The sequence below is a fragment of the Rutilus rutilus genome (genome assembly GCF_951802725.1).
Source record: "Rutilus rutilus genome assembly, chromosome: 9".
Lineage (NCBI taxonomy): Eukaryota > Metazoa > Chordata > Actinopteri > Cypriniformes > Leuciscidae > Rutilus > Rutilus rutilus.
The window spans coordinates 41856359-41882043 of record NC_140223.1 but is presented as its reverse complement, the minus strand read 5'-3'; the positions used below and the strand labels follow the sequence as shown (position 1 = coordinate 41882043).

Sequence of the window (25685 nt, the reverse complement as noted above, 5' to 3'; positions counted from 1 at the left end):
AGTGTATTTTGTAAGAGTGCTGTAGCAGAATTAAAAATAAACATTGGTGAAACTGATCATCGTCGTGTGTCTGTCTCACGGACAACAATCAGCAGTAGTACTGATGACGAAGGCCTGTCTGTCTGTCTGTCTGTCTGTCTGGCATCGGGTTGTGAAACACACACGAGCACCGAGCTGCGAGCACACAGTATGCAGAACGCCTGCACAGAGCCGGAGGACTAACACGCCATTTATTTACCATTTTTAAAGGAAAGAGCATTGCATCTGCTTATAATTTTTCCAAGGGAAAGTCTTAAGATTAACAGATGTTTGATGTGTGCAGTCGTTCTGCTGTCATTAGCGCAGAGTGAGTGTGTGCTGGAGGAAAGCATGAGTGTCTGATGTGCTTTAGTTAAGTGTGTGTGTGTGTGTGTATGTGTGTGCGCGCATGCTCGCCGGAGGAGGAGAGCATGAGCCTCTGATGTGCATTAGTGTGAGTGTGTGTGTGTGAGAGCATGAGTGTGCTGTCTCTGCTGGCCCGGATCATGCGCTCTCTGCTGCTGCGGCCCGAGACTCTCCTCCTCCTGCTCCTGCTGTGTGTGTCTCTGGCTCTCTGGAGCTTCTTCTTCTTCCACACGGAGGAGGTGAAGACCATCGTGCGGTCCAGCCGAGACGCGGTGCACATGATGAAGGGCAGGATGAGGGAGATGATGCTGAGCGAGGAGATGAACATGATGAAGGGCAAGGTGAGGGAGATGATGCTGGAGGAGCAGATGAACATGATGAAGGGCAGGGTGAGGGAGATGATGCTGGAGGAGCAGATCTCCTTTTCCAGGACATGGCAGTTCAGGAGCAGCTCTGCCGCGGTGTACTCGATCCAGGGCAGGAGAGATCACATGGAGGACCGGTTCCTCATCCTCACGGACACACTCAACAACAGCCATCCGGACATCTTCGGCATCTTCGACGGGCATGGGGGAAAGGTAAACATCTCTCTCTCTCTGTGTGTGTGTGTGTGTGTGTGTGTGTCTGTGTGCATGCATCTATTTGTATGTGGGTGTGTGTGTACATGCATCTGTATGTGTGTGTGTGCATGCATCTGTCAGCCTGTCTGACTGTGCATGCATCTCTTTCTCTCTCTCTTTCTCTCTCTCTTTCTCTCTCTCTCTCTCTCTTCTCTCTCTCTCTCTCTCTCTCTGTGTGTTTGTGCTTGTGCGCATGCATCTCTCTGTGTGTGTGTGTGCATGCATCTCTCTCTCTCTCTCTCTGTGTGTGTGTGTGTGTGCATGCATCTCTCTCTCTCTCTCTCTCTCTGTGTGTGTGTGTGTGCATGCATGCATCTGTGTATGTGTGTGTGTCCATGCATCTGTCTGTCTGTCTGTCTGTGCATGCATCACTCTCTGTGTGTGTGCATTACATTTACATTTACATTTATTCATTTAGCTGACGCTTTTTATCCAAAGCGACTTACAATTGCTATATACGTCAGAGGTCGCACGCCTCTGGAGCAACTAGGGGTTAAGTGTCTTGCTCAGGGACACATTGGTGTCTCACAGTGGATTCGAACCCGGGTCTCTCACACCAAAGGCATGTGTCTTATCCATTGCGCCACCACCACACAAATGCATGTGCATGCATTTGTGTGCCTGTCTGTCTGTGCATGCATCTCTCTCTGTGTGTGTGTGTGTGTGTGTGTGTGTGTGTGTGTGTGTGTGTGTGTGTGTGTGTTTGTGTGTGTGTGTGCATTTTGGTTTTTGTAAGTGGTAACTACAACCACAACTACAAACTACTCAGTATGTTTTGGTTTTTTTTGGACTTGGGTGTCCAAAAAAATATCATAGCCTTTGAATCAGCTTGTTACATGCAAATGTCTCATTCAGTAGCGTCTTATGATATTATAATTTACTAATCATTAGTAAATTATGAATTGAATCATTAATTCACTAATCATCACTAATGTACCATGACTTTTGCCAAATTTGATTTTAATGGATTCAACGACAGCTTTGTTGCTGAATACTCTGTGTTTATTGGAAAATTTTATTAAAGGGTATGTTCAACCTAAAATAAAAATGTATTAATTAATAAAAAAAAACATTAATTACTTACCCTCATGTCGTTCTAAACCCATAAGGCATTCGTTTATCTTCAGAACACAAATTAAGATCTTTTTTATGAAATCCGAGAGGAATCCGCAAGAGATATTATGAGAGAAATCCGCCTGGAGCCGTCGCCCTCTGCCGTCGCAACGTTCACCGGTCTTTTCCGCGGACGCGAGCTTAACAGCAAGGCTGTCAAGAAACTGGACTTGACATGGAATGCTCCGGATGAGCCTACCAAGAGTAAGCTGGATTCCTGATATCTCCAGTCGGGCCGCCTAAACCAGGCTGCTTCGAGGAGGAGGACTCCGTTCATCCCCGACGTCCAGGAACACGTCATGAAGTCGTGGTCTGCACCCCAATCGGCACGCACCCACTCTGCCACACAGGCTATGTTCTCCCACATGGACCGGGCGGAAGCCCATGGCTATATGCGCATTACCCCCGTCGAGGAGACCGTCGCTGCGCACCTGTGCCCGTCCTCTTCTTCTCTGAGCATGAACCTCAGCTTGCCGTCCAAGCCGTGCAGATTCACGGCTCATCTGGCTGACAAGGCCTACGCATCTGCAGGCGAAGCGGCATCCACTTGGCATTCCATGGCTGTACTGCAGGTGTTTCAGGCAAAGCATCGTGGACGTGGACGTCGTAAAAGACCTGCTTGCGGCAACGGACTTCGCACTCATGGCTACTAAGCGCTCCGCACAGGCCATTGGCCGCTCCATGGTCGTAACAGGCACCTGTGGTTAACACTAGCTGACCTGAAGGACGCGGACCGCAAGACGCTCCTTAATGCTCCAATCACTCCCTCCGGCCTTTTTGGCGATGCCGTGGAGTCAGTCACGGAGCGTTTCTTTGAAGCGCCGAAGCGCGCAAAGGCTATGAGTTAGGTGATGACCCGTCGCTCGCTCCCAGCCCTCGTCGAGGTCTCGCTCTTTGTCGGCACCTCGCCCCGCCCAGGGACCGGCCGGACAGCCCGCCGCGTCCCCCGCCCCGAGCCGGATGGTTGCCGCAGACAGTGGACGGGACCTGGAAAGAAGCGTCAAGGACCGCGCCATGCTAGCGCACCGTCCACGGCTACCAAGACTTTGTCCTGATGGTCCGTCCAAGAGGAGGAGAGAGTTCGCTGTAGGCCCTGCCCCCAAGCGCCGTATTCTGCATCATGTCCCCTCTGTTTCTGCAGGCGACAATTGTAATGTTTGTTTGAATGCTGTGTCTGTTTGTGTGAGTTCCACAATAAAAACAAATATCCCTTCACAAAAAGAGCTTTTTCCTCCTCATACACTCAACACTTTGTCACTCACCCTGCCCCATAGCAGGGGCGGAGTCGCAGTCCATACCTATATTGGCCTCCCGAGGGCACGAGATATTCCCCTGCCGTGCACAACACTGCTCGTTTACCCTCGCTGGGGCAGGGCTCCAGTCTACACACATCTCCACTGGCGACAACGGCCATAGAATTAACCCGGCCGCTGTGTCATTTTCTAGACACGTGGAGGGCTATTCCGGCCGTTTCACCTTGGCTGCTGGGGATAATTCAACACAGGTATTCTCTTCAGTTCAGACGCAGACCACCCCGCTTCAGGCGTGGGTCCGTCACTGACTTTGCCTCAAAACGCCCCATTCTGAGACAGGAAGTGCACAGCCTCAGACAGGAGAGCGGTTTTATAGCCACTATTTCGGGGTGCCCAAGAGGGATGGAGGACTCCATCCGATTCTGGACCCGAGACCCATCAACCGAGCACTTCACAAGCGCGCGTTCAGGGGGAAAGACCCCCCCTTAACATGTGAGCTCACTCGTCGAGGTCTATCGCCTCTTCATGGGCCAGGTAAGCGCAACTGGCTATTCTGATCTGACTACATCTGTTCACAGTGGTTGCCGCTTCAGCTGATGACGCTGTACTTATGTACATACTGATATGAGATTACTGCTGTTATGCTGCCCTGTATTATTCAGTACAGCCTAAGATTCTAGCTGATATGCAAATTCTGGTGTACTTGAGCTGAGCAGCTCATTGGTCTGGCCCTGCCTATCAGCTGTGAGCACTCCTAGAGGAACAACGCTATTGGCAACGCTAGCCTTAGCCCGGTATCTTCGGCCTGATCCTAACCTCTCGTACGGCGGGATTGATTCTGTTCCCGCAGCGTCAAGCTGACATGATACTGAATTGAAATGATTGCTAAATGGTGCTCTGGTGATCAGATTTCTCAGGGTAGCGAGGAGATTATGTCCTTCACGGCCGCCCTCAGTGCCGCCGTGGGATCTAGCTTTAGTTTTGAGGGCTCTCTCTCTACCGCCTTTCGAGCTCTTAGCTTTGATTGCTGTTAAGGAGCTCTCCCTGAAAAGGGCTCTTCTCCTTACCCTTTCTTCAGCTAAGCGCATTGGGGACTCACATGCGTTCTCATTGACGGTGATATTATCTGTTTCGGACCCGGCGACTGCAGTGTTACTCTCCGGCCGAGATGGGGTTATGTGCCTAAGTCACTCTCTACACCGTTCAAAGCACAGGTTGTTTCTCTGCCCGCTTTATCTGCTGAGCCGTCTGCCTCGCGTGACGCTGACGCTCAGAGCTGTGCGGATGTATGTGAATCGCTCGGCCGCCTTCCTTCAATCAGACTTTTCGTGTGCTTTGGTGGATGTATTAAGGGAAAGATGTGAACTGTCTCAAAACAGAGACTTTCTCTGGGGAAGGATTGTCCCCGTAACATATGAGCTCATTCGATGAGGACTGTTGCCTCTCCGTGGGCCTGGTCTAGAGGTATGTATGCTTTGCATATGTGTTCGGTGAGTTAATTTCCTCACTCATGTATTGAGAACTGTTCTAGTGTTTGACACAGCTGTTACCACTTTGCTGTGTGTATACTTTGTTCCTCACTTACGTTGGGTCCTGCTGCTAGTGTTAACACAGTTGTTACTGCTACTGCTAAGCCAGCAGCCATATCACCCTGTAGCCCAAGACTGGTTGCCCACTGAAGCTAAGCAGGGCTGAGCCTGGTTAGTACCTGGATGGGAGACCTCCTGAGAAAACCAGGTTGCTGCTGGAAGAGGTGTTAGTGAGGCCAGCAGGGGGTGCTCACCCTGTGGTCTGTGTGGGTCCTAATGCCCCAGTATAGTGACGGGGACACTATACTGCCAAAAAGAGCACCGTCCTTCGGATGAGACGTTAAACCGAGGTCCTGACTCTCTGTGGTCATTAAAAATCCCAGGATGTCCTTCGAAAAAGAGTAGGGGTGTAACCCCGGCATCCTGGCCAAATTTGCCCCTTGGCCTCTGTCCATCATGGCCTCCTAATCATCCTCATATACTGATTGGCTTCATCACTGTCTCCTCTCCACCAGTAAGCTGGTCTGTGGTGGGCGTTCTGGCGCAATATGGCTGCCGTCGCATCATCCAAGTGGATGCTGCACATTGGTGGTGGTTGAGGAGATTCCCCCATCTATGTAAAGCGCTTTGAGGTCTCAGAAAAAGCGTTATATAAATGTAACGAATTATTACCGCTGTTGACACTGTGAAATACTTTCATGCATTGAGAGCTTATTGTGTTGTGTCTGCCCTGGTTTCAGTGCAGCGTTCGCTTTCATTGTGTTGAATATGTTGAGTTTGATGGGGTTGGAGCTGATGTTTCATTGGTCTAGTTCCGCCTATCAGATGCGAGCACTCCTAGCGGCGCGGCTATTGGCTGACTGTCTGTCTCTCCTGTGGCTGCTGTAGCTTGGCCCCGTTTTCTCCGGGCTTATCTTCACTACTCTCACGGCGGGATTTAATACAGTTCCCGCAGCGTCACAGCTGATGCAATGTTGAAGTTACCGCTCTCGAAAGGGAAAGTCTCTGGTTACTATCATAACTTCAGTTATGTCCCCTGAGAGGCGGGACAGAGACAGCCATGTTCGCTGTTTGATCAGCTGTGCAAGCGTTCAGTCGTGATTCTGTTGCAATTGTCGCGCCCATGCATTTTAATACTGCCCGCGAGCCTGTCAGTATTTGCATACTTCGCGACAATTGGCCAGCTGTTCCAAGCTGGCGTTAGCCTATAAGATTTAAACAAAAGTGGAGAAGGGAGGAGTTTCCACAGTCATAGCTGACGCAATGTCTCGTTCCCGCCTCTCAGGGAACCGAGGTTACGATAGAAACCGGAGACGTTTTGTGTGAGTGTATGTGGCGTTACTGAAGGTGCAGATGAGCTGATGAAGTAGGGGTGTGCGATATCTCGATTTTTCAAATACACACAAGGTTTACATAAACACAGTTGCTTATGTCTAAAGTGATAGCAAACAGAGACATTTTGAGAGACAATCTGATGCGTGTCATAGACAGTGAGTGTCATATGCATCTTTCTTGTGCTGAACACAAAAGAAGATATTTTGAAGAATATGGCTAACCAAACAGTTGCTGGTCACAACTGACGTACATATTAACAAAATAAAAATACTATGGAAGTCAGTGGGGACCAGCAACTGTTTGGTTGGCCACATTCTTCAAAGTAACTGTAATTTTCAACAGAAGAAAGAAACTTATCTGGGTTTAAAACAACTTGAGAGAGTAGCCTACATGATGACAATTTACATTTTTGGGGGAACTATCCCTTTATTGTTAATAAAACAACAAAACACAAAGAGAAAATCACTCGCTGCTATTGACGGAGAACTTTAAGAGTAGCTTTAATGAGAATCAATTTATAATTCAATCAGTGAATAAATGTTGTGTTTTATTTTCATATTTGTTCATTTAATTTCTTGAATGCTACTGTTAAATACACCTACTGTAGTTGAAAAAATAAAGCACTGTTTATTTTATTAGTATATTAAGTTGTGTATGTGTAATCTGTACATTTGTTCTTATTTTTAGCGCAATTTTCCACCGGACAAAATTGCGATTGTTAACTCATGATAGAAAAGATTTCGGATTTCCTGGAAATTCCAGAAAAAATTCATTTTTTTGCAAATTTCTCGGCAACCATAATAGCTATCGAGTTGAAACAAATTGCAATCGATAGCTTCTAAAATTTACAATAATATTAGAAAAAAAGATTTGATCAAAAATCTTTCCTTTATGCTTCAAAAATAAATAATAATTTTGAGTGTTGTGATCCCATGACGTGAGAAAATTGCGCTAAAACACTCACTTTTTTTATTTTTTTATTACTTGTTTAATAACAAAGAAAATAATGACACATATTTTTTTATATCTTGGCCACATTGGCCTTAATGTCTGCAATTATTTTATTATTTTAGTAAAACCAACATGAAAAGGAATCGTGATAAAATCGTGAATCGTAATTTTACTGAAAAAAAATTGTGATTTTTGCCATATCGCCCACCCCTATGATGAAGGTACTCATTCTGCCTAATTGTTACAGTTTATGGACCCTAATCCTTCCCCCATTATAAGCACAGCTGTTTAGGCCTCACGTGTGTGTGTGTGTGTGTGTGTGTGTGTGTGTGTGTGTGTGTGTGTGTGTGTGTGTGTGTGTGTGTGTGTGTGTGTGTGTGTGTGTGTGTGTGTGTGTGTGAAGAGTGTATGCGTTTAGATGAGCATGTGTGAGGTGTGGGCGAGCGTCTGGAAGAGAATGATGTGGGCGAGTAAGTGTGTGTGTGTGTGCGTGTGTGTGTGTGTGTGTGTGTGTGTGTGTGTGTGTGTGTGTGTGTGTGTGTGAGCCGCATTTACACTGCAGATCTTGATGCCCATTTCCCATGTGTTGAGTATCAGATTTTTTTTGACGACCAGCTTACATCTTTTTCATATCCGATATGCATTTACACGGTACAACTAGACGGACTGACCCGGAAAAGCTCAGGCGGAAAAGCAAGTAGAAATGGCAGGATCTGCAATGGACGCAGTTGAAATAATAATACATGCTTTTAGTTTGAATTAATTTTCAGTATATTCAAATAATAAATATTATTTTTAGGGCTGTCAGTAATTGTAATTGCTTACTTATCGTAAAAGTAAGCGGACGTCCTTTATCTTGTTTAACGTGTTAATTTTCTTATCATCTTCTATATCCAGCAAAGTAAACCATCAGATTGAAGGGTGATTCTCACAAAAGGTTAATTTAGGTTAAAATTATTTTTTCCCCTATATAATTCATACATTTATGCACACCACAGCAAAACACCCATGAAAAAATAATATTATTTAAGATAAATAAATAATTAATTTAAGCTAAGATTATGTATTTATTGTAAAATATTAGTTTTAAGTTAAAGATGTTTCAATTATATTCATGATAATTGTTTCAATAATTTTAGATGCCACTGTCATATCAAGTAAAGAAAATCGGTCACACTTTATATTAGGTGTCTTTAACTACTATGTACTCACGTGAAATAAAATGTTAGGTACGGTGTACTTGTTGATGTTGTAGTGTAAAACACTGAGGCGGAGACTGGTAAAGGTTTGGACAGGTTTGGTGGGACTGGGATGAGTGATTTAAAGGGAAGGGCAACACTGTCATTATAGATGTAATCTCAGAAATGCAGGTTATTTTTAGAAAATACAAGTACTGTGTAAAACATGTATGTACATTGTGCATTGAATCAAATGATTAATTTACATGGTAGTTAAAGACACTTAATATAGAGTGGGACTGAGAAGCACAGGGAGAGCATTAAACCTGATCCAGCTTCAAGAGAAGCATAACTTGCAAAAAAGAAAAAGAGAGGTGAGATTATATTTTGGCATGGCTCGTTTTTTTACCGAGAACCGTCACACATCTCTAGTGAGTGTTTGAGCATGTGTGAGCATTTTTTGAGAACTGTGTGTGTGAGTTTGTGTGTCTATATGTGTGTGTGTGTGTGTGCATGCATGTTTGTGTGTGAGCCTTTGATTGATGTGTGGGCAACAGTGAGTGTTGCATGGTATACTGGTGTGACAGTATTAAGCCATTGCCAGAGTGTTTTTCACGTGCTGCTGCACAGTACACCAGTGCCATTGGGGATGTTTTCCTATACCACTTTCTTCCAGAGCAAGTGTGATACCAATACTCGAATTCTTGGTGCTTGTTGATACCTGTACTGTCATTGCATTTGAGAATATCTGCTTTTTGGGAAAACAGCTGATATGCCTGATGCCTCAGTATATTATTGTCGGCAGTGTTTTCCTGCCTGTTGTCCTTTCGTGAACGCCATTCTGGCTCAGTGTTTTCATGATAGTAGATGCATGAGCAAAGACTTTCACAGTCTTCTGGAGGTGTTTTGCTGTTATTCTTGTGTTCTTCCTCATCCGTTTCAGGATTGTGCTCCTATAGTGATCTCTGTATGATGCAGAATGATCCAGAATCTGTAAATACTGTGGATTCATGAACACCGGGTCTTGAGAAGTGCTTTTGTAGCCTGTTCCAGCTCTGTAATGTGTTTTTGAGGTCCTGTGAATGCTTTTGGGATTGAGGCATGCTTCACATATGTATCTGTGATTGTGATTTAAATGAAGAACAGACCACATGTTATTGTGGATCACCCATGGGTACTTTGAGTGAGTCAGATTCACTGTCGAACCTCTGCAGGGATCGCATACAAAGCCAGCGAAGTATGAGAGTTGTTGCTCTAGGTTAAAGTTTTTAGGTTGTGTAAGTATGTCAAGGTATAGGCGAGCACATGCTTGAGTATGTGTGGTGTACAACACCGAGGCTCTCGTTTACTCTGGACTTCTCAAACTAAGACACGCGCTGTTATTCTGTCTTGTTTTCCCTCCACACATCTGTGTTTCGCTGAAGAGGACGGTCTGTTTCTGCTGAGCACATGTTTGGACGCTGCCGTCTGATGGAAAGGTGATGCACAGCTGGATTTCATCCATCGACGCAAACTTGTTTCCAACAGACTGTCAAATTAAACTTAAAATGAAAAAGAATGAACTTGTGCTAATTTAAATTAAACGTGCGTGTGCAAGCTAAGTGTTGTGCTAACTGGTGATAACTCAGATCAGAGGAGATTAGTTAAGCTTTTTCCAGTACAGGAAGATCTTGTGTAGTAGTCAATGTGTGTGTGTGTGTGTGTGTGTGTGTGTGTGAGTGTGTGTGTGTGTGTGTGTGTGTGTGTGTGAGTGCTTCTGATTACAAAAAATTCTCTGTCAGCTTTCAGTCGGACTGTCAGACAGTGGCTAATAATCGTTTACATGCAACCAAATAATCCGTTAGTATTATTCAGATGTACGGCTCAATCGGACTGAAAAGCCTTCATGTAAACACCTTAATCGATCTGAATGAGCTCGATCCGAAGGTTGTGACATATAAACGCGCACATCAACCCGATCACGTGTAGCGTTCATGTAAACATTAGGTTCAGAGATTCAGTCCGATTGAAACAAAAGTGCTGCATGTAAATGTAGCTTGTGAAAGGAAATCACTAAGGAAATGAATTAAAAGGAAAGGCAGCAGGAATTACTCCAGCTTAGATGGATCTCATGTGCTGATAAATACAATCATATGGGCAGAATATTTTCAGTTCAGAGAGGATGGACATCCTTTGATCAAGATCAATAACATGTGAAGGGAGTAGTTGAAGTGCTTTGAAATTCTTCAGATGGATTGGGAAACATTTAAGGGAATAGTTCAGAGTCGTCGTCACCCTCACTAGTAATGTGTGCTTCTGTTAGGTTAAGATTACAATGTTCACAGAATCGCTGTTTGTAATGTTGACGAAGGTATATCAGTTGTATTGACCTGTTGCACTCTTCAAAGTCTGGGTGAGCAATTTCATACGTTTCATACCTCATATTTATGCTTTCACTCAATTCTTCTTGAAACTATTAGTAAACAAGTTAGTGCTGTAATACACACAATACGTACGATGTTAAAAATTGAGGTAAAGTCTTTATTAGTGCATAATGCAAACAGAGAAATCAAACTTTAAAAGGTGCAGGCAACCGTGCAAACGAATAGAAAAGTAAAAAGGTAAGTAAATGTTTTTTTATTTTAGTGGTAGATATAATATGTTCATAAGTATACGCATAAGTGTGAAAAATGAGATATAATGAAGTAATTGTAGTCACATTGCAAACAAAGTTTTTATCTTGTTTTGTCATTGTGGGTTAGTTTGAAACAGGAGTTATTCACCCGCTGGGTCACTCCGTCCTACACGGACACATCGTCCACAGAAACATCAACATTCCCCGGATAATCAGTGTTTGGTAGGAAGGATCAGAACATCCCTTACTCTCATTCAGGCTGAAGGTCATGGATGAAAAAGACCAGCGCAGAATTAAAAAGCAGATAATGAATAGTTTTGTTGCTTCTATCAAAGACTCAAGAATAAGAGAGATAAATCCATTGCAAGCCTCGGTGAGCAGCACTGATACAGTCATTGGGATCAACAGCCAAGTTTCCATCCTCCGGTCTTTATCAACAAAGTGAAAAAGTTAGCAAAATTGCCAAGCACGTCTTACCTCTGTGCTTGCCAACAAGGGTTTCTCCACCAAGTACTAAGGCATGTTTTGCGTGGGCATACTTATTTCACTCACTGAAATGCAATTTATAACCTTTATTTAAAATGTTTTTCTGGATTTTTTTGGTTGATATTCTGTCTCTTTCCATTAAAACAAACCAGCCATAAAAAATTATAGACCCTTCATTTCTTTGTAAGTGGGCGAGCTTACAAAATCAGCAGGGGATCAAATAATTATTTCCCCCGCTGTAATTTACTAGAGATTAATTGCTGTATTTTTTAATCGGTTTGAATTAATGACTCGCTCATAAATGCTTCACTTGTTTCATTACTGGATGAATCCGTGTTTTTGAATGAATCTCTTGAATGATTCAATGACAAATGCATTTTTAACAGTCACTTGTCTCCACCTACTGGTGCAATGATGAAATTGATACAACATTTATTTGAAGGGTCAAGTTTCCATAGACATCAGTGTTTATATCCGAGCTATAAACTTTCATCCCAATAATTTGAATATTTTTAACACAGAAGTACCAATACTCTGTGGATGAAAAGGCTGTTTGTGAAGCTGTTTCATACCTACACATGACACCTGCTCTCTCCGGCTCAGAACACAGATCTGAATGTTCACTGTGATCGGACTAGTCAAAGGTTTAATAGACATAGAGCTGAATCATTGTCCTTTAGAAACAAGATCACATGGGTGTTTGAATCAAGATCACCACCTTTAAATGATTAATCATGCAGCTCTATGTCAGAGTTAGTTGTTTTTAGTCCATTTGAGAAATGCTGACTGCTGAAGAAGTTGAATAATTTGTAGTTACACTATGATCGGTGTTGGATTCCATGCTGTATGTTATATAGATGTATATCTGACAGTCAAGATGGACAGGGGACTCAATAGGCGCGTTTCCATTACAGATTTGCGCAAAACTTTTGCGAATTTATTTATTTTATTTTTTTATTATTTTTTTTATAAATGTCGACAAAAAACTATTGCGAAATGACAGCGTTTCCATTAACCGATGTTATGAAACTGAAACTTTTTTTCCTCTCGCGATCAGTAAAATCATTCCAAAAACCATGGCAACGTGCATTGGTGGGTTTATGTAGTATATCCCAGCCACTGCACTGGCCATTATTATTAATGGAAGGAGATGTGTGTGTGTTTTCCAAGCATTAATGATAAGAAACGACCCTTATTACACTAGTGAGCGGCACATATGAGGAGTTTCTGGGTGTTTCTACCTAAGATCTGCTTCCAGGTCTTGATTGTGGCATTTATTTGAGGTTTAGAATACATTATTCCTGTAATTCTCCTGTCTATTATGAATTTAATAAAGAGCTCTGTCTCGTCTTCTGTCCAAACACACCGTGTCGTCTACGTCAGGTGACCTGTAAATGCGCAAAAACTGTTTCCATTGCAGTTTTGAGAAATATTTCTTTCTCGAATTGCCTGAAAAACCTCCTCATGCGAGCGGGAAAACTTTTTTGCGATAAATGGGAGTTTTTGCGAAAATTGCGTGTTTCCATTGGGCGTATTTTCAATTAGCAATTTCAATTTGCGCAGTTTGAAGGGTAATGGAAACGCGGCTAATGACACAGAAGGACACAAATGGGGCAAACGCATTATTCCGCCAAGCCCTTATGCCTAAAATTAGTGTGTAAACAGAATAAAAGCTCAAATTAGTATATTTCTTTCACTGAGAAAGACTGAGGTTGTGTCAGAACAGGACGCTGAACATTTGATTATGTTTGAGTCAGTTAATGTAAAATGATGCTCATCCTGTAGGCTCCAGCATCCAACATTTCATTTTTAAACCCAACGGTTGGATTTGTCCATTCTTGACCCAAACATGGGTTGGTGAGTTCTGCAAGGGCAAAGTGTCTTATCCTGAGTACAAATCTAGTTGTTCGTAATTGTAACCAAACACAAGCAGGAAAAGCAGATGCAAATACAGACATGTGGAATGCCAGTGTCTTGATTTTCATCAGCCGAAGCTTCTGTCATGCGTGTTACTATTAAAATCACTGTGAACGTTGATCTACTGAGTGTACATGTAAAAATATTCATTTGTATTAACCCTCAGGCAGCAGATGCAAAAATGCTGGTACCAAACTCGTTTGCTTTAAACTTGACTGCCAGTGCAAGGAACAAATACAACACCAGATAACTATAAAACATTTTGATATTAAAAGCGTAAATGATTTCTATTCAGTTTTAGACGGGTTCGGCCTCAATTGTGGCATCATTTCCACCCCCAGCCAACTATTTTTTCCTCCAGTTAGTTTATCAAGTACACAGTAGTATCAGTGAAGCAGTCAAACAAGGACATGCACAGATGATTCATTCACAGTAATAACAGTAACAAGCATGAAGAAGAAGAAAAGGGTCAGTTTTGAGTACATGCTGACTGGTTGGACATTTTCGGGGGATTTCTCTTATGATGTTAGTGGATAGTGTTGATTTTGTTCAACGGTGTTGAAAATGATGCCTAACTGAGGCATCATACATGAATATACTGTTAACTTTCCCGCTCATGTTTACAGTATGAGGGATGAGTTCAGTTGGGTTTCTGTGTAGGAAACCGCAGGAACTAGGAACGAGTTTAGTTCTAGGAACTCCTTTTGGAGGAACTCATTTACTCCCTCTTCAGAGTCGGTCTAAACCAGCACTATATGAACTATCCGTGACGTTAGTGTACGCTGATTGACCGAACGCACGCGAAACACCAGCACCCGCCATTTTTAAAAAGTCTTTGTAAACACACAGATTATAGCCTATATATTTACTCCAGAAACTAACTCTACGAACATGGAAAACAGTGATAGATGGGCCTCTAAACCTTTACGCTGAGGAGAAAATCCAACGTAACTTTGAGGAGACCAAGCGAAACGTGATTATGTATTTCTGCTCTGCTAGCATCACTGGACATCAACCACACGGCATACGCTACTTACTTTCCATTACTGTCTACTTTCTATGAATAATAGTTCTATATAATAACTAGGGCTTGGAGAAAAAATCGATTCACCTAGGTATCGCAATTTTTTTTTTACGATTTGAAAATAAATTTTTTTATTACAGAATCATATTAATTCAAATTCAATTGCTTTATTTTTGTCCTTGCTTATAGGCGAGGTTGACCGAAGTTGGCCACTTTCGTTCCAACAGAGGATGAGATGTGTCGTTATCTATGAGTGTTAGGGTTTGCGTGGAAGAGTCGTGAGACTGAACGCACTGAAAGCCCTCGCACAGCTCAGATACTGAGAGAGAAGACACTAGAGCTGCACCATTCATCTCTAAAACACTGATCTCCATTCAAACACACACAATCTTCTTCCATTTCGTCTGTCTATTAAACTTTGATAAAATCATATCGTGACATTCAGATCTGTTGCCGCTGACCCGGAGAGAGTCGTCATGAAACAGCTTCAGTCTTTTCAACCTCATAGTGTCATTATTTCTGTGAGGCAATAGTTCAAATCATCATAGAAGTACTGGGATAAAAGTTTAAGGTTCAAATATAAACACTGATGTCTACGATAGCGATCAAAATAGAGTAAATCAGCCTTTGATTTGGCGCTTAAAATAACGCATTTATCGGTTACATTGTTTCGCCACAAGGTGTCAACATGTGACTTAAAAAATGTATTTGTTATTGAATCATTTATTCAAGAGAATGCAGGATTGTATGATTATTCTGAAATAAGTCAGAAAGATGTGATGAATTGTTTTAGTAAATATGATTCATCTTATACATCATGTACAGTCTGTATAAGTGTATGATTTCACTTTTCCCCATGGTCTAGTGTTAAAATAAATAACTAAAATCGGGAGATAGGTGTGTCGTCCCAGCCCTAATAATAACACATTAGACAGGACTGTCAGACAGATCGTGAACTAATGAACACGGAGAATGCGAGCACTGTGAGCTCAGGCTCTGGCGTTCTCAGGGTCATCAAAATAAAGGTCACGTCACTTCAGAGTTCCTACTGGCGGAGCGAATGCAACCAGAAAACGTTCCTAGGGGAATCATTCGTTTTCGGGGAATCACCCTGGTGGCTAGTTACGAAAGCCCTTAATGACCCTACAAGTTCAATTAGGATTTGTTCACTACAGAATTAAAATTTCCTGATAATTTACTCTCCCCCACGTCATCCAAGATGTTCATGTCTTTCTTTCTTCAGTCGAAAAGAAATGAAGGTTTTTGAGGAAAACACTCCAGGATGTTCCTCCATATAGTGTCTTCAATGGGGTCCAACGGGTCAAAGGTCCAAATGTGAGTTTCAGTGCAGCTTCAAAGTCTCGACACGATCCAGCCGAGGAATAAGAGTCTTATCTAGACAAACCAGCGGACATTTTATAAAGAAACATTTATATACTTTTAACCACAAATGCTGGTCTTGCACAAGCTGTGATGGGCCACACATTACGTAATCACGCTGAAAGGTCACGTGTGTGCCCAGAGCTGATGCAGTTACATAAAACAAGACTTGCTGACGCTCGCGAACAGACCATTTCTCAGAGTAATATTAGCCATGTTTACATTCAAAGCGTGAATTTACCTTGTGCTCAAAATTGGAATATGGCATAAAACATTTGCAAATAAAGCAGCATTTCCATCCCATGTGTTCAAGAGAACAAAATCGTCACTTCCTGGGAAGGAGGGCGTTAGTAATATGCGCCTATAGGCGGGTCCACAACGCTTGCACTTTGTCCCGTAGATGGTCCGCTTTAACCTCGCGCACGAGCAGATCCGTTTCCTCACTAGAAAACCATTCAGTCTTTCCACTTGCAAATTCCGCCATGTAAATAGCGATGGCACGAGCGCAACTGGTTTTTAAAGGGAATGGGAGATGAGACTCTGATTGGTTTATTGCATGTTATGCCCAAAACTCACCCATTACTCATTAAGAGAATAGGGACAACCCTTTAGGGACAACCCTTTAGACCATGCGTTGGGCTTGCCGACCATTTTTCCCGTCGTTAAACTAGCAAAAGTGGATTCGGACACGCCCTAAGTGCACTTGCTCCATGCGCTTTAGACCATGCGCTTTAGATCGCTAAAATAGGGCCCTAACACTCAGGCGTTTCAGGACCACCAAACCAACATCTGAGATGCTGCGATGCCATTGGTCCGCTGGTTAGTCCAGTTATCCAATCACAGCCTCTGCTGATTGTTTTGTTGCGCATCGAGGGATTTATTAAGTAAATGTCTTTCCATCGTAGCTTGTGCTCATTTCTTCTTATTGGATATCTGCCTGAAATGAGCACATGCGTTTTTAATGCAGACAGAGAAAGATACATATTTTATATTATACACAGGTAATGGACAAATGTCTGCTTAGGTCTTTTTATTATTGCAAATGAAAGGTTACAGACATTAACAGTAAGTGGAAATGAATTAATTTGTCTGCTTTTTCTCTGCACAGTAGCTAGGTGTCACTAGTGAGCAATGCTGAATGAAGCTTCGAGTAATGAACCTTTGGCTGAAGCCGATGGGCTGCGAGATCTCAGTGGTTCAGGAAGCCTCATTTTGCCATCACTATTGGGAGCTTCAATGCTGCAGAAATATTTTTGTACCCTTCCCCAGCTCTGTGCCTCAATACAACCCTGTCTCTGCGGTCTAAAGATAATTCCTTGGACTTCATGGCTTGGTTTGTGCTCTGACATGCAACTGTTAAATGTGGGACCTTATATAGACAAGTGTGTGCCTTTCCAAATCATGTCCAATCAACTGAGTTTACCACAGGTGGACTCCAATCAAGTTGTAGAAACATCTCAAGGATGATCAGTGGAAACAGGAGGCACCTGAGTTCCATTTTGAGTGTCATGGCAAAGGCCTTTTTTTTTTTTTTATATATAAATTAGCAAAGATTTCAAACAAACTTCTTTCACGTTGTTATTATGGGGTATTGTTTGTAGAATTTTGAGGAAATTAATTAATTTAATCCATTTTGGAATAAGTCCTGTAACATAACAAAATGTGGAAAAAGTGAAGTGCTGTGAATACTTTCCGGATGCACTGTATGATGAACACTAAATGACCACAGTCATGCGCAGAAGAGCGTGTTCATAAATTGATGTGAATCCCCTGACGTATTGCTCAAGAATGAGAAATGTCATCTGTGTTTGTCTCTCAGGCAGCTGCAGAGTACGCCAAGTCTCGTCTTCCCGTCATGTTGCGCCAGCAGCTTCAGAAAGAAAACAGCGCTCGTACTCCTCAGTCCGTCCTCCGGCAGCAGATCCTCAACATGGACAAAGAGATGCTGGAGAAACTGTCGGCCTCCTATGATGAAGCAGGTGAGAGCTCACCGTCCGATGGATGGCTCAGAATCACGATATACTAAGTGCAAGTCTACGACAATTTGACCTTCGACCTGAGAATCAAACATGACGTGATGAGGTCATTCTGCACTGTCGTGTCATACTCTGTGCTGCTTTGAAAAAAGTACCTGACAGTATTCAGTAGATTCTGAATAGGCTACTAAACAAAATATCATGTGATTTACTAGAGGTTCTGACAAAATGTTCATTGTTGCAGTCTGTTTAAAAAATAATTCATTTGATTTTTTTATTTTTTTATTGGTTGAAACCTATGAAACCGGCCTGGGTTTTCCATTGATAACTCAGAGTTCCCTTTTATGAAGGTTTTCAGTCTTGTAAACGGGTAAGTTCAGCCCAGAGCTGAACATCCGGTTTGTGTCTCGCTCAGGTACCACGTGTCTGGTGGCTCTGCTGTCTGAGAAGGACTTGACTGTAGCTAATGTTGGCGATTCCAGGGCAGTGCTGTGCGATAAAGACGGTAATGCCGTCCCGCTGTCACATGACCACAAACCCTACCAGGTCAAAGAGCGAAAGAGAATCAAGAAAGCAGGTGAGTAGCAGCCTACTGCAGTCATGCATGTATATATATTAAATTTTGTTTAGGATTGTTTTTTTGCATCGTCACATTGATGTCCTGTCAATTAAAAACATTTTAGCCCAAAAATCTCATTACTGTAATGTGATAATTGTAAAGTATTAGAGTAGTAGTAGTTATACTTCCTTTACACTGATTTAAAGGGGATCTATTATGCAAATTCACTTTTAAATTGTTTCCCCAAATTCAACTGAAAATGCTACTTTTAATGACGTCTGCAGTCTCAAAATTATTCAACCCCCTGAATATAATCCCTCACAACAGCACAAATCTGCAAAACAGGTGCTGTATCACTAATCAAGGGCTTCATTAGTTGCACCAGGTGTGCTTGAGCTAGAACACATGAAATATCTGAACTGGCTAGGTTTGTTAAGTGTTACGTTTGCATCCTCTGGTACTGGAAAGGCAAGTGGATTCATTGAAGTATCAGGAAATCCTCGGAGAAAACGTCTTGCCATCAGTGAGGAAGCTTAAGCTTGGACCTTCCAACAGGACAGTGATTCCAAGTATACCTCAAATTTCACCAAGGCTTGGTTGCAGAAGAAATCATGGAAGAGTCTACAGTGGCATCACAGTCTTGAACCCCATGGAAACTGGGGACTTTGGGGACTTGAACCACATGGAAAATCTCTGGTGGGATTTTGGTGGGATTTGAAGAAGGTGGTTGCAGGACGCAAACCCAAGAATATTACTGAACTGGAGGCCATTGCTCATGAGGAACGCTGCCAGAAGCTGCTGTCTGGTTATACATCTCGTTTGCAGCAGAGCAGAACAGCAAAAGGGTTCCCTTTTTGAAAGGAAACTCGCACTGTGTCGATGATGCTATGGGGAACGCCTCCGCGTGAACCGGGGTCTGAAAGCTTATCCAATCATGGCAATTGTTATTGACCGGCGACAGCCTATGACGTAACTACTGGTGCGACCCGGAAGTATAAAAAGGGTGCCTAGAGAACATGTCACCCACTTATCGTCTGAAGGGACAGTTCAGCAGGCATCCCCGAGGCATGGCTAGCGACGCAGTGTCACATAGGTTACAGTCGTAACCTGAGACGTTCCCTTTCGAAAGGGAACTCGCACTGGGTAGATGACGCTTTGGGGAATGATATACCAACACCGCCATGCTGAGGCGAGTGCATGCCAAATTATGGCTGTGACAAAACATAACATAGCACTTTATAACCCTTGCAAACGTGGGGAGTAACTCTACTCAATCCTGGATCTACACAGTGCTTCAAGGCCCTGTGGATGCTGGGCACTCTAAAAAAGGGACCCTAATAAGGGGAGCGCCTCCAGCTCTAGGGCTGCTATAACAGGGAGGCCTCGTGAGAGTCCTTCGACCTTCCCACCAGACTTTAGGGAGCTAAGTATTCATACAGAGCGAACCTCAGATAGTATCTGAAACACTTTGTTCAACCTGATATATATTGACCAGGCTCTGGGCTAAAATCAGGGAGGCTCCAAGGGAGCCTGCAACGTGATAATTAATGCTAAACATCAGAGGTGGGAGTAAGTCACACATGTGCAAGTCACAAGCAAGTCTCAAGTCTTTAACCTTCAAGTCTCAAGCAAGTCCAAGTCAATTTTGCGAAAAGCAAGTCAAGTCAAGTCAAGTCACTGCTTTATGTCAAGCAAGTCAAGTCAAGTCGTAGCTTGGGTCACAAGTCACTGGCAAGTCATACACACGTTTGATGATTTCACTGAATTTATATATTAAAATAAGTTAAAACTACAGAAGTTGTGGACTATGGTTTTATTTGCAACATTTTTTTTAAAATATGCATTTCCACATACAGCTGAGTGATTACTACAATAAAAATCGAAAAAATAAAAAATAAATAAAATTTCAAACTACATAGCCTAAAATGTAAATGTAACTGAAATTAGGCCAACATTAAATCATGAAAAAATAAATATGCCTCAAACATTGCAGAAGACCATTAAAAGGTATTTAAACAATTCACAAAAAGTATAATGGTTCCTATGCCACCAAATGGCATTCTTCAAACTGGCATCCCCTTTATATAAGTTATATATTTTTAAATATGAAGTTAAATCCGCCTAGGCTAATTATAAAAATAACTCATACTAGGGCAATTTTTCCACCACATTTTGAATTTTGGGTGCATATTAATTCTGCTGGCATTTTGCCCCCAACCCCCTGATAACATCTAACCCTGCTTTAAGAGAAACATAAAACACAACTATGTTTTCTATGTTGTTTTTTGTCATTGGAAAGAACAATATATTTGGCTTTAAAGCATGATTCGAAAGAAATGTGGCAAATGTTATACAAAACATATGCCATCATTAATTATCATTTGAATATTGACAACATTAAGCTACATTTGAAAACATAATTGTGTATAAAGAGGCATGCTGTTTTGACCAATATTCTCTCTAGATTTAAAGATTTAGTTTTAAAGAAAGTCAAATTAACAAACAGGTTAAGCCATAGCTTACTTTTAGACGTGGTGAATGAAGTTCGACTGTTCGAGCTTGTGATGGTCGTCCGATATCCCTTGCCAGTTATTATGCGTACAGCAAATCTTCTTGTATGAATATGGTCAATTTTAGTCTTTATATCCAAAAAGAAACGATGCTGTGAGATGTTTTTGTATTTAGCGCGCTGCCGCGCTCACCGCGATGTTTGTTTTTTCAGGGCTTGTGCAGCGTCACGCAATCGCGCAGAATCTGATGACTGGCGTCAATGGTTCCGTTGCTTTCATTTTGTTCATCAATTGATGTTGCGATGATTTATATAAAAATGTATATCAAGTCATTCTCGAGTCATACAGTTCAAGTCAAGTCAAGTCTCGAGTCATTGGATCTCAAGTCAAAGTCAAGTCGAGTCATTTTCTTTATTTAGTCAAGCAAGTCTCAAGTCCTTAATTTTGCGACTCGAGTCTGACTCGAGTCAAGTCATGTGACTCGAGTCCCCCATCTCTGCTAAACATCCAACTCATTGGGGATTTGCCTTCAAGGAGGCCTGTGAAGGCCTAACTACTTGATGGCGATACTTGTTAGCAGAGCTAGCCTCAGACGTCTTAGGTGCTCTCACAGACATTTCTGTGGGCCTGGTTATACTTACTTTACATCGCCAACAGGCAGTGTACTAAGCAGAAGTGCTATCGACCCTTTAAACAAGGGGAGTACAATCTTACGCTACAGGACTATCAAGGCGGCCTACTGAAAGGCCTACAGCTTCGAATGTCAAGAGCGTCAGCCCATGGCAATGCTTAGGCTCTAAGGGGGTGTACTCAAAACCGACCCAAATGGAAGGGAGTACTTCATGTGTCTCTACCTGAACCCCAGTGGTGAAGGCTGAATAAACTAGAGCTGTGGGTAGCAAAGCACTCTAACCATGACCCTAACAAGGGGAGTACCATCAGCATGACCCTGAGAAAAAATAAAAATAAATTCTTGGTCGAGGCCTATTTATCTTGTATTAAAAGACAAGTTTCCTTGTTTCACTGCTAAGCCCGAGGGAAATGGAGGCCTCAACTATGAGGCCAGCTACATTCAGCCTTGTGACTTGAGTTTTAATTCAAGGAGCCTAGAGGAAAACCAACTTAAGGCCTAGCTGGATAGTGCAAAGGTGGGCCTAGGTTAGACGACTCTTGTAATAAGAGGAGGCCAGTACCAGGGAAACTAGACATTACAGAAGATGAACTGATGGGCTCTAGCTCTAAAGAACCTACACTCAGATGCTGAGGGGCTCAAGGCGAGGATGCTTCAAGCAGACCACCTCCAAAAAATTCCTAGTACACACATGCCTAAGCCAGATATTGAGATGAACATCATCTGTCTGAAGTGAGTTATAGTCTCATTTCAACAACTCTCAAAGTGAGAGGAGACCTGCTATATACATACAAGGTGGCCCGAAAAGTGAATAATTGTCAAAAAAAAAAAAATTTTTTAATGAAAACCATATTAATGGTCTTAAAATAACTTTTCTGTTAAAGTCACTATGAAATCAAAATGGATCATTCTTATTTTTTATGAAATATTTCAGTCTCCTCCCCCTCATATTTTTTTTTCTTCTGATGATGTGCACAGTCATCCCTCCCCTCCATCAACCTTCAATCACATGAGATTGTGTCAATCAAGCCCCGCCCACATGTTTTGTTTTTACTTTTCCTGAAACAGTTTCACTGTAATGTACATCACAAGAGGGAGGAAAATACAATCACCATTACTGGTTCTGACATGAAACAAATGCCAATTTTTTTAATTTAGGTGTTAAATACGACCTTCATGACATTCTGCCAAACATCTCTGAAGCTGACATTAAATTGCAGTTTAACTCTTTCCTCGACCAGCATTTTCTAAAGAAGTTGCCTGTCACCGCCAGCATTTCGGATCATTTTCACAAACGTTTCATGGCCCTCAGAATATTTTGTTGATTGAATATCTGAACATGCAATCTAGCAAAAGAAAGAACAGAGCTTCATGCCTTTTATTATCAACACTTGAATAAGTTTCATAAAATTTTTTACATTTTGAGCAAAAAGCTGAGAAAATCATGTTTTTGTCAAAGACTACATCTGGATCAGATTCAAAGATGATGAAAACACAGATGGAGTAGACTGAGTCCATCAACACCCTCAAAGCTTCACAGTCCTGTAACTCGTCCTGGGTCGACATTTCATTCAGTAACATTAGTTTTTATTTATATGCTGTTTATTGTTGATGATCGTGTTATTTTGCATATGCATATGATTACATATGATATTGCTTGTTTCTGCTTCTTCTTCACCTGTGTTGTGATCAGGAGATGCTGTACTCTTTCATTAGATGTGTAATAGCGCCCCCTACCGTATAACAGTGGAAACACTGAAAGCTGGAAAATTCCGTCAATGGCAGGGAAAGAGTTAAATATGTTCTGCAACTGTTATAGATTTATTAGCAGAACTGTCATTGTGTGTGCATCTGAAACACATGGTCTCTCGACTTCCTACAAAACAAAACAAAATTTTCTTTTCTGAAACACCTTGAATTGTCTTATTGAATGACTGGCCTGCTTTAATCCAGCAGTAATCAGCTTCTCTGATTTAGGTGGCTTCATCAGTTTCAACGGCTCCTGGCGTGTGCAAGGCGTTCTTGCCATGTCCCGTTCACTTGGCGACTATCCGCTAAAGAAGCTGAAGGTGCTGATCCCTGACCCTGATGTGCTGAACTTTGACCTGGACAAACTACAGCCTCAGTTCATGATTCTGGCCTCAGATGGACTCTGGGACGCCTTCAGCAGCGAGGAAGCCGTGCACTTCATCAAAGAGCGTCTGGATGAGCCGCACTTCGGTGCGAAGAGCATCGTCCTGCAGTCCTTCTACCGCGGCTGTCCGGACAACATCACTGTGATGGTGGTCAAGTTCAGAAAGAGAGGCTCCAAAGCTGCTGGCTAGTGAAGACGGATCTGAACTCACATGTGATCATGGACTGCAAACCGATATCTGAGTGACTGGATGAGCGTTTATCATTATGCATAACTTTAGCGTTAGATAAAAATGTTAAAAGGCTGTATTTTTTGGAGAAGCAACGCTTTGTATTTAAATTTAATGGTACAGATTTAAGCAATCACTTCTTCATTAAAGGTATAGCTCCCTCGAGGAACATAAAAAGGGAATTTTTGAAGAATATTTACACAGTTCTCTCATATAAATCTGTTCAAATATTATCATTATTCCTCACTTTGATCTGTTTTTATCTGTCATGTTGGTTTTAATTTCCCTGGTTATTACATATAATATTTTCAATAATTAACAGTAGGTTGCCTTAAGAAATAACCCAGCCAACACGTACAGTGTGTAAACCATGAATCATGGAGAAACAGGTAAACTGTGATAGTGACCATGTGTGTCAAGCTCTGAAGTATCAAGTAACTGCCTGAAAACCTCCGCTACAGTTCCCAATTCCAGTCCTCGTGACCCACTGCTCTGCACATTTTGTATGTCTCCCTTATTTAACACACCTGAATCAGATCATCAGCTCATTAGGAGAGACTCCATGAACTGAACTGAGTGTGTCAGATAAGAGAGACCTACAAAATGTGCAGAGCAGTGGGTCACGAGGACTGGAATTGGGAACCACTGGCGTATTGCATATAATTGTGTGTTATAAAGAGTTTACATTTCGCAATTCCGACTTTATAGTAAGAATTGCGAATTTAAACTCTTTATAACACGCAATTGCGATATATCACGCAATTCTGACTTTATATCTCGCAATTCTGAAAAATAAAGTCACAATTATCTTTTAAAATGTTTTATTCTGTGATGGAAACAAGCTTCCATACCATAGCAAATCCATGTACACTTGAATATATAATAATACAGATATACACACACATGTAAAGAAAAATAAATGTTCATTCCTCTTCTTTGAACTGGTGCAGAACACATTCAGGGCACAAACAAACCTTGTCCAAATCTGAACATTTTCCGAAGTTTCCCTTTGGCGGAGGGGGGAATAAAGACGCGAAAGTGGGTCTGTTTCTCACACAAAGCAACGTGACTGCATCTGTTGACCTCATGTCATCACTCCAAACTCATAAGTTACAGAAACGGTCATATTTAACAGGCGCTGAAGTGTCGTGTGCCTAGTTCTGTTGGAAGGCGTTTTCTGTTAATATGAAGACATTTATACCAAGCAAAAGTTTCACTTGTTTATGCCTATAACTGTCAGATGTGGACGTGATGATTGTTTCAAAAACACATCAGCACACTACTGTTACACTTTATTTAAAGGTGTCTTTATTACAATGTAAGTATAGTTATTAATAAATGAGTCATTTTAATTAACAACATGTATTTTCTATAGGGTTAGGGTAGGATTAGGGTTTTGCTTAATCGCATGTAATTATGCATAATTTATAGTCGTTACTACAGTGACTACATGTAATAAGGACACTGTAAAACAAAGTGTTACCAAACTACTTTACTAAAACGTATTTCAGGTATATCTGACTTTCACAGCCTTGACTTGACTCAGTATGATCATTGGAAGATTTTAATCCAAATATGTTGCCTTATTTTAATGAACAAACTTATTTTATTTCTCTTTCTATCATGAATTTATTTGCCAGAAGTGTTGTGTTTGTCCAGAATTTGTGTTTACAGTGTCAATTGTCAGTGTATTATTTTACATATTGATGTCTCTCTGAGACGAAGAATAACAAAATGAATGTTTATATTAAATATTAACACAAGGTGATGCAATATCAGTCAATGGAGCCTGACTTTCAGAAGCGTCAAAAGCATCATCAAATAATGTTACGAAGCTTCTGCAAATTAGGCTCCTTTTACTG

At 41.9% G+C, this 25685-nt stretch overlaps 1 protein-coding gene across 1 annotated transcript; it reads left to right on the top strand.

The window, feature by feature from the left end:
* ppm1lb (protein phosphatase, Mg2+/Mn2+ dependent, 1Lb) lies at positions 1-24273 on the top strand. The gene is made up of 4 exons (XM_084419025.1): positions 1-962; positions 17604-17763; positions 18176-18337; positions 23438-24273. The coding sequence occupies exons 1-4, from the start codon at positions 495-497 to the stop codon at positions 23782-23784; spliced, it is 1137 nt and encodes a 378-aa protein (XP_084275151.1). The 5' UTR covers positions 1-494; the 3' UTR covers positions 23785-24273.
* The last annotated feature ends 1412 nt before the right edge of the window (positions 24274-25685 follow it).

Excerpts from the sequence above, each read along its gene's own strand:
- ppm1lb (XM_084419025.1), top strand. The coding sequence starts at position 495 with ATGAGTGTGCTGTCTCTGCTGGCCCGGATCATGCGCTCTCTGCTGCTG. Across the intron at positions 17,764-18,175 it reads GGCCTCCTATGATGAAGCAG|GTACCACGTGTCTGGTGGCT; the intron begins GTGAGAGCTCAC and ends TGTCTCGCTCAG. Across the intron at positions 18,338-23,437 it reads AAAGAGAATCAAGAAAGCAG|GTGGCTTCATCAGTTTCAAC; the intron begins GTGAGTAGCAGC and ends TCTCTGATTTAG.